Genomic DNA, 13557 nt, shown 5'->3' on the forward strand with positions numbered 1-13557 from the left:
CAGGACCAAGCAGAGCCTGTGTTACAGTGGTGCCCACATCCCTCACGGCGGCCTGTGCTCGCCCAGGCTCTGGCAGCACCCTTGCCTGCTCAGAGAGAGGGCCAGCCTCGCTCCTGCAGCATCGGCTGGCCGGGGAGCAGGCAGGGCTGCAGCTGGGCCTCACGTCTCTGTGCAGACTGTGGGGGAAGAAGGCCCCCAGTCCTGGCCCTGGGGAGAGGGTGGTGGCCGGAGGCATTCCTTCCTGGTTTTCTAGGGGCCCAAGCGGGCAGCCCCTGGTCATCTGTCCTCCTCGTCCACAAAGCGCCCTCTCCTTGGATCCTGGGAGGCCCATGGCCACCTGTAAGCGGGCACAAGGAGGCTGGGGAGCGTGGAGTCCCCAGACATGGGCGTGAGGAAGGCTGAGAGAAAGGTCTCCTCTGTGGGGGCACTGTGGGGACAGCATTACCCAGGATGAAGGTGTTACCTGACTTGCAGGTGAACCCTGAGGCACCCAGACGTCAGTCATTTATGCCAGGTCATGTGCTGGTGTGTGTGTGTCGGGCCAGGACCAGGTGTCTGGACTCTGAGCTTGATCCCGTTCCCCGTAATGCCCTGTTTCTGATAGTGCCCAGTTCGGAAGTGCTAGGCTGGGCTGGGAGCCTCTGCAGACAAGGGGCAGGGGTCCTTCCACCCCCAGGATCCTCCTCGTGTCCCCATTGCTGGTGCCACGCATCTGGATGTTCATCTGACGCAGCCCATCCGCCTGAAGTCAAGGCAGGCTCACCCGTCACTGCCAGTTTCTGAGTGTCTGGGGAAGATAGACGTGTGTCACTCTCACCGAGGCCCCGGGGCCGATGTGTATGGACAAGAAGCCTTACCTGCGGGCAGGTAGCGTGCGATGCCAGGAACGTCACTGCCAGCGTGCTTGCCAGGTACCCTGGATCTGCAGATGACGTGCTCGTATTTCAGACCCTGGTGCTGTCCTCCCAGCTCTGTGGACTCGGTGGCCAGGCTCCGGTCAGTGGCCAGGCATGGGAGCCATAAATCGGAGATAAAGTATCTTGTCTTTAATTGCTAATGGCTCATTGCAAATTTTATGTTTTTTATTAGCGTATTTATTAATATTGAGGTTTGATAACTGCTTGCTGCCTCCCCAAAGTGGAAGTTCAGATCTTTTAAATAGGAGCCTGCCAAATTCCTTTACAAGTCAGGGGTGTCGGAAATCTTCCACAGCAAAGGCTGCTTGTTCACTGCTTGTCCAGATCCTCAGTGTGGACCTGGGGCTGGGGTGTGAAGAGAGCTTCTCACAGGGAGTCCTCTTTGGAACGTTTGGTGACTGTTACTCGCCCCTGAGCAGGCCGTCACGTCCTGGGCCTCAGACCTGTGCTGCTATTTGACATATCTGCATGCCACACGGACGGCCCAAACGTTATTATTTACACACGTTTTAACTCAAATAAATTTATTTTTAAAAGGAAAGTGTGTCACTTCCATAAATGAAGACCCAGAATCACTTGCCATAAAGAGAAAATAACCATAAAAATAAATGCAGTGAAATCAAACAATGTCATTAAATTCTAGCTGGATTCTCTTGCCTGCCTGTGGCCTGAGTCCGATGCTTTATCTCCCTTTTGTAAAAAGGGAGATTAGCCCGTGTTAGGGAGGTGTTCAACACCAATAGCACCAGCTGGATACTTTCTCCTTGAAGCAAGCAATCAAAGGAAAGACAGAACTGACAAGGGAGTAATTTATTACTGTGTGATTCAAGGTGAACCGCCCAATATTTTTTTGTGCCACTGGTGGAATTTGTCCCACACTGTGAAATATTCTGGATTTCAGTGAATGTTGACTTATTTTAGCTTCTCGAAGGGGTCCTTAGCTCCAAAGGGTGAAGAGCTGTTCTCACAGGAAAGCGTCTCTTCTAAGAGCATAGGAAGGGAGAGGACATCGAAGAGCCAGAGGGTTCAGGGTAGCAGGGGGAGAGGACCCTCCCACCAGCACTCTGGAACTGTCCACGGATGGAGATGTTCTGCTCTGAGCTGTCCAATATGGTAGCCACCTACCACGTGTGGTGGCCTTTGAGCATTTGAAATGTGGCAAGTGCAACTGAGGAGCCGAATTTTAAGTTGATTTAATTTTAATTAATTTAAACTTAAATAGCCACATGGACGGCACAGCTCCAGACCTTTCTGTTGTGTCTCTGTGCTTGTTTCTCTGACCCTGGCCAGAGTCGGCTGATTCATAGTTTCCAGCTGTGGAGGGAGGGCAGCCCTCTCTGAAAGCAATGGTGTGCACAGCACAGAGCACATACGAAACACTTTTCTCCTCCATTGCTCCTCTCATAGCAACCCTGGGAAAAGTCGGCATCACCATCCCCTTTTACAGATGAGGAAACTGAGGCTTGAAGGCAATGAGATGGAGAAGCCAGGATGCAGAGAGGATGGTGCTCTCTCACCCCATCCGTGAAGAGTGAAGGCGTCTTTGCCTTTGTGGACCGTAAACAGGATTCTCATCTGCTGGTGCTCATGCTCTCTACCCGTGGACCCCGAACATTGGTGTGGACCTGCGGGTGGCACAGAGAAGCAAGTTCCTTTCGCAACCCCACATCTTCTCTCCTCTTTTTCATCCTCTGTACTGGGGGGTTCTGTAGGAGTACGGCCTCTCTTCCTACGAGGAACAAACTGGTACAGTCAGAGGCCACAGACTCCCTCCGCTTCCTCTTGCCTCTCACCTTGAAGATCGCTGGGTGGGCAGTGCAGGCCAGAGCACAGCAGGCTCGGAGCACCTGTTTGAGGTCTGTTGGTTTTTGTTTTCTTCCATCTCTCCCACCTCCCCAGGTGCTAATGCTCCCTGTTGGTCCCAGAGTGAGAGGTGAAGAGGCTGGGGGGAGACGAGAGTGATCTGATAAATAAATGCACTGTCCGATTGTTGGATGGATCAATGCCTAACCTTCTCCACCCCCATGCTCTCCGCATACTTGTCCCAACCTGCTCCAGGTTTGCTCGCTGTTTATAGGAGTAGAGTCTGTCTGGCTTGCTGCTGGTGGAATTCTTGGCTTGAGACGGGGAGAGAGTTTGGGATGGAGAAACGCTTTTTAGTCTGCACCCTGCCGAGGCAGCCACCCTTCTTCCTGGGCTCAAGAGGCTGAGCTGATAGCGCAGGCAAGGGTTTCCTGGACATGTAGTGACTGTCCCAGCTGCAAGGGCGAGGCCCAGTGGAGGGAATGAACCTGTCGCCCTCCAGATCCTGCCCTTTCTTTCATGGAAGGAATCTTCTCTGCTGATGGAAAAGGATAATTTCTATAACCAGAAATAACTGTTCTTTACTGAACGTCTGCTGTGTGCTGAGTGCTTTAGGTGCATAATTCCACTAACAACGATTTTTAGAAGAGAATACTTTTATTCTCATTTTATAGCTGAAGAATCAGCAGCTCTTGTAAATTGCCCACGTCCCCCAGCTGCTCAGGACAGAGTGGAAGATGAACCCGGGCCTGGGAGAGTCTGGCGACCTTTAGCGTCATGCCGTATACACCACGAAGAGCCACCACCTGGTGAAACCTTTTCCCTGTGTAGAGTGTGCATTCCCTGTGTGCATCCTCCTTCTGGCCCGAGCGTTGGTCCCCCAGGCCCATCCCTGCAGCAGATATTTGCAGTCCACCAGATGCCAGTACCTGGGAAAAGTGCTATACCAAAAAGAGAAAGGGAATGCATGTGGAATGGCCTCAGATCCCTTGGAACTCACATCTGCTTGGGGAGATAAAGGAATACTGTCCGATTTTCTCCCTCTGGCTGCCCCCACACTCTGCTTTGGTTCACTCAACTCTTCGTCTTTAGTTTTCAATCCATTGGCATCCAAGAAGCTGCTGGTAGGAAAGAGAGGCTCATTATCTGGGACTAGGATGGAGGAAAGACATAAGATGATGAGGACACTTGGTAGCGGCTTAGCAAACTATGATAGGACAGCGTGATGAATGGGACCTGGGGTTCTTGGGATGGGGAAGAGAGGTGTTTCTCAAGCTCAAGGAAGGAAAACGTACTTGTGTGCATTTTCCTGTAATCACAGATTCCTCCGAGGGCACCGGGTTACTAGAACATGCGTTCAGTGAGTCACTGGAACACGTCAAGTGGGCGTCTGTGCACCTGCTCAGGCCAGCACCGGCAGTGCAAGGGATACCGAGATAGGCAGTCCTCCAGGAGGTCAGAGTGTGCGGGATGCAACAGACAGAAACAGGTAATTCTCATGTGGGTACACAATAGAGATGTGAACACTGGAGAGGGATGCCTTCCTCACACCAGGGGCTGTGAGAAAACTAGGGGTGGTTTCTTGAAAGTGAGGTGCCTGAGCTGAATATTAAGGGAATAATATTCCAACAGCAGTCTTTAGATCCATCTTTCCTCTTTGTGCCGCATTGTCTAGTGCTTAAGACAAGCTACATTTGGATGACTAAGGAAGTGCCTTGCTTTATACACTCTTAGCATTTCCTGCCTAGACTTCCCTGTTTGAGGACTATTTCCAGAACTTTCTGGACCCTTCTGCTAATCCAGAATGTTTGTTCTTGTTGACTTGATAGTTTCCAAAGCCCTGATTTCACTCCCATGTGATCTTCCTTAATATGAGTGCCACATGTTAAAGTGAGAAAGTCCCAGTTCAAGTATCCCCACTCCACCGGGGGTGGAGTTGCCCCACCTTAGGCTCCTGTATTTGGGAAATATTCCATCCACATTGTTGCAGAAGATACAGCTCAACTAGTTTAAGCCCGGCTAGAGGCCTCTTGCTGGCAAGGAATTCAGAATCTGCACCGTCTCCTTCTTTCATCCTTCCATTCTTTTGCTGCTCCCCCACTTGCTTCATCCTGTACATCTTTGTCTTCTGGGTGGTCAGCCCATATCCCATCACGAGCGTGGATAAATGGTGGCCCTGGGAGACCTTAGGACACCCAAGTCCTGTGCCCAGAGCACTGTACAAAGTGATGCCCACCAGCGTGCTCTCTGCTGGGGATGACCAGCAATGCCACATCCTCATGCTGATCCAAACTCCAGTCAGCCTGCGGTCTAGAGGCAGCCAGGAACAGCAGCAGGCCCTGTGGATTAACGGCCTCCTGGTCATCTGCTCACGGAAGGGTGAGCTCCTGGGCTAGCCTTGGAGAAGATGGAGGCAGCCTGTTGTGGTGGGTGGTCCCCTATGGAGGAGTTAGGAGGTTTAGATTCTGGTCTCAGCTCTGCCATTAACTCCCTGGGGTCCCTCTGGGTGGTCCTTCCCCTTCTTTGGGCCTCATTTTCCCCTTATCAAATGAGGTGTTGGCCTTGCTGCCTATCTGGAAGATTCCTGCCACGTCTCTTGCTCTAGAATGACATGATTCTGAGCAGCCGCAGCCCGAATTTCAGCAGGGGCCTTTGATGGTGTGATCTTCTTGCTCTCTCTTCCCAAGCAAGAGCAGTGATTGGGTGGAGGCCACTGAGCGGGGCAGGTTCCTAGCATGTGGTAGGTGGAGAATTGCTGCCTTGGGTCCACATGGGCATCTGGCTGACAGAGAATGACCACTGAGTTGGTATTCTCTTAATATTACCCCTATGTACCCAGGGAACTCTCTACCACCCAGGGAAGGAACCAGACCCTGGAGCGCCCAAAATTCCATTTCCAGGAGCGATTGAGATCCAGTCTCATAAGAATGGAGCCCATATTGTTGGTCCACGCTGGAGAAGGTAACAGACAATTGGACCAGTGTGTCCCTCGAGCTGTGGGCTCTCTGGAAATGACTCCTGAGCTGTCTCTGTTTTACTTGTTGAGTGAACATTCCAATGTGTTTTTCCTTATTACGACTTGATTAAGGACACAAACCCTCGCCATGATTTTTATCTATTTGCAGTACTATCTCTCAGTTCTAATTTCAGAGATTAGCTTGTTTTCAAAACACTGAGTGAAGGACAGACCTGATCGCATAGTTGCCTTGCGTTGCCAACACAGCCATAACCACCACCCACCATTGACAAACACAAGCTGCCAGCCACACCTGCATGTCAGTACCATGGGAAGAAGCCCTGAGACTGTCGGAGTGGGAGGCAGAGCATTAGGGATTTCAATTCTGCTTTATTTTCCACTTGAAATGGAGGAAAACAGACAAAAAACAAATAAGAAAGCTAAACAGTTGCGTGAGAGCTAGCAATTTGCTGGGCTCCCGATGACAGACACTGCATTATCATAATTGTCTCTTCTACATGATAGGACAGAAAAATAATAATGTCATTTTATTTATAGCTGGGGTGGCCCCTTTATGAGAGTCATACAAGTTTCTGCCAAGTGGAGTAGGTCAAATGACATCTTTTGATCAGGCCTGTCCAAAGAGATCAAAGATGAATGGCAGGTAATGGATACCCAATGACAAACCAAATCTAAAACAGAAATAAGGCTGCCAGAGCCTGCCAGTTACCCATTAAAGGCCCGCCTAAGGAAGGCAGGCTGCTTGACACGTTGGCCGAACACCTAAATCAACCAAGCGTCAGTGCTAAAATTGTGTATTATCATTGGAAATGGCTATTATTTCCCCGGTAACATTTCTGTTAAGGCTTTGTTTGTATACGACTGACCCGCAGTCAGAAGTGGAGTTGGAAGGAGGCAGGCCCAAGGGGCCGGAGGACATCTTGGGCTTTGGCCATGACCTGGTTTTAATTGTGGGATCCTGTTGGGGCACCTCCTGGGGTTCTGCATTCTGCTCCGGTGCAGAGGTGCTCCGTTTACAGGTGACAGCGTGGGCGGCCTCGTGTCCCATCCCTGCATCTCTATAGCCTGTCCATCCCTCCATCTTCTCCTGTCTTCACAACCATGTGCAGTTGACCTCGTCACAGGCCGCACAAAGCCCAGGACCTTCCCAGAACCCAGGGCAAGGGGAGGCCCAAGCAGGTGTAATAAGGGGAACAATGGCACTGTTCCTACCCTGGCTGAGGGTGCGGGGCTGACACTGGCTGTTCACACAGCCAGTGCAGTTTGCACGTATAGAAACGAGTGGAGACAGCTTCCAAAATTATGGGAATAAATGCTATGTTTTTAATTTCCCTCAAGCATTTGAGTTATGTAATTAAGTTGGGTTTTGTAGAGATGTTATTTAAAAGGCTTCGATGGGAAACAAAATTTACTCTTTTTTTGTTTTTAATTTGTGGGGGTGGAATGAGGTGGAATACAAAGAAATATTCAAAGAAATATTTAGAAACGAGGGCTCCAACACTGCAGGAAAGAACTCTAAATCCTCATGTCCCAGGGGACGCACAGGTGGTGCTGTGGGTAATTTTTTATTCTGCAGCGTATGCTGGAATGTTAAAAAATATTATTAAACATTGAAATGAGTATACTAGTTAGCTAATTAGTATGTTTCTCTTTCTTTTAATAATCCTGATGCATTTTCTTTCTTTCCTACCTCCATTTTTATACACGTGGTAACCCTAAAGAACATATTTAGAAGCATAATTAGTTATAATTAGAAGCAAACAAGCCTAGCCCAGGGTATCTCCAACTTATTACAAAAAACTGCAGGCAATGGTGGCAGTGATAGAAACCCAGGTTGTCTGGTGCCTAATGAGAATTCTGGCTTTGCACACACGTGCATGCACACACGGTACCCACACGTGCACACATGCACACATGTTCCTTCTCAGGATGAAGGAGCCAATGATGGAAGTCGCATTTGCTTGGCTCTTGAAAGTTTCACAGACCTCACATTCCTCCATCATTTTGCATTAACTCTATCTGTAAGTAACGGAGACACTGTGTCAGAGTCCTAACATCTCTCCTTGGTGATGAGAAGGAGATAGACATTTGACTGTTAGGCCTCTTGGCAGGAAATTTGGTAGTGAAGTCCCATCCAATTTGTCAAGCTCAGCAGTGGTCTCTGCTCCACAGGAAGCTTGCAGCCCAGCCCCAGCACGTCACCTGTCTGGGAGACGCCCCGTAACTCCATCTGAAGTGACAGGCTGCATATGCAGGACCGCCCTGGGAACGAGTCCTCCATGTTTTCCGTCATTTGCTCAGAGAGGACCCACCACTGACAGGCAGTCGGTGCCCTTTGACATTTGACCCTGCCCTACGACAAAGCCCCGACCCCCTCAGAGTGGCTCCCGCCCCAAACCTCCATGTAAATGGAAGTTTAAACAAATCTGTGCTCATGCTGGCTTTCAAGTGAGAATTTTTTTTAAATTTCTCTTGAATTATGTAAAGATGCATCACAAGATATTTACGATTTTTTTTTAAAAACAGATATTCTTTTTATATACTGATAAAATTGGAAACTTGGAAGCATATTTGGCAAGTGTAAACAGATGGTTAAAGATATTTGCTGGGAAGTATCAGAAACAGTTATTCCTGACTCGCCTGCTTGGCTAAACATTGCTCTCAAAAGTCAACTCACAGGGCACAAAGCAGGAGATGTGGGTCCCGCTTTGCTTCTAAACAGAGCGGGCAAGGGCACTGTTGTCTTTCTCACCATGCTGTAGGTAAAACCCGCCCGTGGAACTTGTGTCCTCTTCTCTTTTCACCCACCAGCTCGGTGAGGGGTTCTTTAGCAACTGAGCAGGACGGCTTCTGGTTGTCTCCGTCATTCGGGATGCCTGCCGCGGGGACCTCGTTCAGAGGGAGCCCGGCATCCTCTACCTTGTCCAACGAAGGTATGAAGTTAGCGCTTTTCCTTTGCTCTGGGGAGCACGGTCATGTTATTCATAAGACCTCCATGCTAGGAGGTCTCCTTCAAAGGCAATGGACGCAAAGTTGTGTAAAGGAGATTGCTGGGAAGAAAGGACGAAGAAACTGACATGCTGCCTTTTCTTTCTTTTCCTTCCAGATAGCAGAATTCACCACACAAAACATTTCAAATCACGAAATCAACCGTTCAGGTGATTTAGCAGAAAGCGTAGAATTTCGTGAAATTGTCTATTCGTCAGATTTGTGTGCGCGTGTATGTGGGTGGGGGGGTGACTGGAGGTTGGGGTGAGGAAGGAGGAAGCTGCCGTATTTTTTACAAGCTTATAAAACACAAATGCTCCTGGCACTTGCTTATCTGAAATGCTTTTAGTAGAATTGTTCAGTAGCAATAATCTGTCAACAGATTACAATTTTGCTTAATTTTAATGTGGCTAACTTAAGATGGTTGTATAGTAAATTTATGCAACTGATCACAGTTATTAAATTACGGCATCTGCAAAGGAAGCAATCAAACCCCTTATTACAGTTGCTGTGAGTGAATGCTAAATGTCAAGGAGTTACCAGTGCGCTGCAGGGAATCGCGCTCCAGTTAAAGATGCATAAAATATCAGCACTTTTTTAATGCTTGTGCATTCAACAAAGACTCCCATCATAATTAACTGGTATGGAAATAAATAATTTTTACAAACTACCTTAGAAACAGTTGTGCTCCAGTTTTTGTCAAAGTCTGCTGCTCTACAGCGATAGTTAAGCCCTTCGCCACAGTTCTTTCTCACTCACATATGCTATAAAATATTTAAATCTCACAGAGAGCTTTGAAAATGATATTATAAATCCAACTCTCAGTGCTAAAAAGTAATTTATGATGATTAATTTAATTATACGTTTTAAGGTTTTGATATTTTAAAAACTTGAGATTAATTTTTTTGGTGATGGTCCCAGTTTGACAGTTCGGGGAAGCGGGCTTCGTTCTGTAAACAGCTGAAGATGCACGTCGGGGCTCAGCGCGACCGGAGAGGTGGAGAGTGAGCGTTACAGGCGCAGACGCTGTGTTCAGAAGGCTGGGTCTAAATCCTGGCCCTGCACGGTTAGTTCTGTCCCCTCGAGCAAGTTTCTGAGTCCCATCTGTGAAATGCTAATGCTAAGAGTGTGTATACTTCAGGAGATTCTGCTGGGGCGTCCACGGGGGAAGCGTGGAAGGGCCTGGGTGAGCACCGGGCCCTGGCGAGGACTCGCTGGCGTTGGCTCTTTGTACTGGCGTGAATGCCCCCACTGGGATCCTCAGGAGAGCTCCACCTTTCTGAAACCTGTTTGCTTTTGTGGGCACGGCGCGACAGCTTATCCTGTCACAGAAGTGACAGAGAGGGCTCCAGTTCATCCTAAGCCAGAGCCCGCATTCAGTCGGGAACTGTGGGGTTTTAGAAATCTGGCCTAGGAGATTGGCCTTGGGACCTTTCTGGGCGTGGAGTGCCTGGCCAAGGAAGGAGGAATGCCAAAGGCAGGTCCTCGCCTCTGAGCTGATCTGCCCGCAGACCAATCCCACGGTGATGGGTCAGCTGGACCCTAGGAAAGTTGTTGCATTATAAACAGAATTCCCTCCAAGGGGGAGAGTCTGGGCTGTGGTGTGAGATTGCTGGATCCATGTGGACTGAGTACTACTGTCGAGCCAGGCCTGTGCCATCCTCCCCAGAGAGGGATGCAGCCCAGGCGTTTTACTGGGCACTGTGGAGAAGCGTGCATTTATCAGTTTTGGGTGTGCAGCTCTGTGGCCCAGAGGTTCTTGATCTCTTCCCAGAGAGCTGTGGGGTGGGGGGTGGCGTGCTGGAATGGATGCTCGTTTGCTGGGAATCAGATGTTTAAACAGCAGACCCACCCGTGAGGATAACTTTCTCTGTTGCCTAGTGTTTTCATTTGGCATAAGTTTGTTTGGAGTTGTTTGTTCAAATTTCTTTGAAGGATCTCTTTTTAGGGCAACCAGATTCATGCAAACGTCCATTTGTGCATATAAAGATGGATGGGTGCATGTGTGTTTGCGTATATGCATTTGTGTGTATATGTTTACATGCATATGTATATTTAATCTATATAAAGAAATGAAAATGAACCCAAGTCACATTACTCCTCTGTGACATCTTATTTCCATCATGCAGGCAGTGGGCACTCAGAATCCGTCCCCAGTTCTGGCCGTATTGGACTAGAAGCTTTGGCTTCTGGCCACCCCTGTTTTCACCTGTGTTCTCCTCAATTCAGATCTCACATAAGGTCTGGAAGTGCAGTTGGAGGATAGATGTGGCAGCTTTTTGCATTTTGTATCCTGCACAATTTGATGATAACACTGATAGTATTTTAAGGTAAAATATGTATTTTTACATATTGTAAATATGTAGTATTTTAAGGCAAAAGCAAATCTACATTTACAAAGGTCGATTAGGGAAATGTCTATACATTTGGCAATGGGGAGGGGACAGCTTTTACTTAATCAAACCTTCGGGATGTAGAATCTCTTTAAAGGAATGCATTCTGTTTTAAATCTCCATATAACTTAACACCAGTTTCTGAGATCACCACAGATATTGGATCCCCGGGACTGACTGAGTAGGTGTGAGTGCTATCGATTTTCTGCATGTCCCATGTATTTGTTGTCCGGTAGGTTGGATGTGATGTGGAGTCCTGCCTCCCGGTGATGCTTTCCAGAGCACGGATCAGGACGAGGTGGGCCCCAGGCCTCCAACCCGCGGGGAGGGCGGGCAGCAGCTCAGAGCCTGCCAGCCAGCCCCTCTGTCTCCGTGTTTCTGTTTGCCTCCCAGAGCCCTGAGGAGCCCTGTGAGCAGCAATGCCACATCGCCCAGCCCTGCAGCTCCACCTTCTGAATGGTGCAGACATGCTTCTTGAGATTAAGGTGGTTTCAAGGCTTTTCAGACATTATTTAACAGACCCCTTGTCTGCCTCTGTGAGTGTAAGAAATGTCACCACTTGGCTGCCAGGCTGAGATCTCTGCTCGCAGTCACTGTAACTTGCACATCCCTGGTGTGGAGTGTGAAAGGAGCCTGGAGATCTGAGTTCAAATCCCGGTTCTCTCCTTGACCAGCTGTGGTCTGAGTGGGACACGGTCTCCTCATCTTTGAAGTGAGGAAGCAACCAAGCCTATGGGGCGGGTATGAGGAGAACAGGAAGCAGTGTAAGTAAAGTGTTCAGCAAAGCACTCAAATGTAAAAAGAAAATCCAAGCATCCTGACATCATCATCGTGTCACTTCAGGCAGAGCCCAGGGCTGTCTGGGGTGTGGTTTCTTGAGAGTATTGACCCAGCCCTCTATCACCTTCCCAGGGAGCCCCGTGGGTGGAGCCTGCAGCGTTCTCTGCTGTGGTATCCCCACTCGGGACCACGCCCAGCACAGGGCCAGAGCCATCCCTCTGGACATGACTCACTCAGCTAGACCACTCCAGGCCCCAGGCTGTTCATGTGGTATTTCCACATCACTGTAATTGTGGACAAGACGGCGTGACCGGGGGGAGGTGTTTGAGCCGTGCCAGTCCCAGCTGCTGCCATCTCAGTTCTCGTTCCACCCGTCATCCCTGTACACCTGCCGTTCGCCTCGTTAAATAAGGTGACATACACTTGTGGGGCTGGCCACCCCGGCCAGGAGGAGAGTGAGTGCTGCTTTTCATTTGCACTAAAGAAGTCCCTGTCATCTTCCCTGAAAGGAGAGTGGGGCTGGGATGGCTCACATCTGACTTCCCCATCACCCGCCTCTTCTCAGCTGGATGAGGCGAAATTTCCCCCAATCCACTCCACCCACGCCGGCCCCACCCAGCCTCCCCGCAGTGCTCCTATTGTAGCTGAGGAGAAAATCCAGTGTTACGATTCGCTAATGGTAATGAAAAATATTCTGATATAGCATTAAGGATTTTGCTCCCGAAATGTGTTTAATGTAAATATGCTGTCAGAGACCCTTCAAGTAATTGACACAAGCAGATGATTAGCAGTGTTCTCAACGGTGTTTTTGCATAATCTTACATTTTGACAGAACTCCTCAGCCGCGTTTTATTGTCAGTGCTTCGCAATCAGTAGGACTTTCTTCCCCGACCACGTTGACTTTGTTGTTATGGATCTCGTAAGCGGTCATTTAGCTGGTTCTGTGTGCGTGGAGGAGTATCATTCCCGGTGTGTTTGGGGATATGTCATCCTCCCTGGGAGCACTCCTGTTAAGTGAACTTTTCTCCAACTTGGGAGAAACCAGAGGAGCCACTTCTGGGCCCTGACCTGAGCTTAAGGGACAGCCTCAGACTGCCGAGGGGTCAGCTCGCGGAGAGCTGTGGGGCCTGGGCCGGGAGGCAGAGTGGTCAGGGTCAGCGTGAGAGGAGAGAGTCCTGGGCCTGTCCCCACAGCATCCCTGTGGCCCCGCCCCAGGAGGCCGTCCTCTGGGAAGCCAGTTGTAACCTACTTTCCGAGCTGGGCTTTTTTTTTTTCCCTGTTGGAATGAGTTCATCTTTGGTGATGTAAAAAAAAAAAAAAATTGGTGTTCAATTATAATCATATCTAACTGCCCCAAATTAAACTGCCTGATCCATAAGCATTCATAACTGCGTACAGTTAAGTTACATTAATAGTCAATATAATAAACCTTCACCTTTATTGAAGCTGCTCTTGTTTCTACAGCAATTCTTTCATCTATCTCAATAGATTTCTGGTGTGCAGCACATATAGATTTGGCCAGTGACAAGGGTTAGAGTGGTCTTGTAGAGCATTTACTTGTAGCTCTGAAAAGCCCACATTCATCAGAGGATGGAGTCGATCAGATGGTCCCAGAATCAATGGAAGGCTTGTGGGATCCCACTCAGGCTCCTACTGCATTCACCTTCTTTGGAGAGAATTCACATACACACACACACAC

The 13557-nt window shown here is 49.0% G+C and overlaps 1 protein-coding gene across 4 annotated transcripts in view; it reads left to right on the forward strand.

The window, feature by feature from the left end:
* Positions 1–13557, forward strand: part of TSHZ3 (teashirt zinc finger homeobox 3) — a 74095-nt gene that overhangs the window by 38375 nt on the left and 22163 nt on the right. Inside the window, exon 1 of one of the 4 annotated variants that reach the window (XM_046683918.1) lies at positions 4170–4209. The exons of the other annotated variants lie outside the window; for them this stretch is intronic. Coding sequence (XP_046539874.1) covers positions 4191–4209 — 19 coding nt within the window. The 5' untranslated portion in view covers positions 4170–4190. Of the gene's footprint in view, positions 1–4169; positions 4210–13557 lie in introns of those variants that run through there. 4 annotated transcript variants of the gene reach the window in all.

The sequence above is a fragment of the Equus quagga genome, chromosome 13 (assembly GCF_021613505.1).
Source record: "Equus quagga isolate Etosha38 chromosome 13, UCLA_HA_Equagga_1.0, whole genome shotgun sequence".
Lineage (NCBI taxonomy): Eukaryota > Metazoa > Chordata > Mammalia > Perissodactyla > Equidae > Equus > Equus quagga.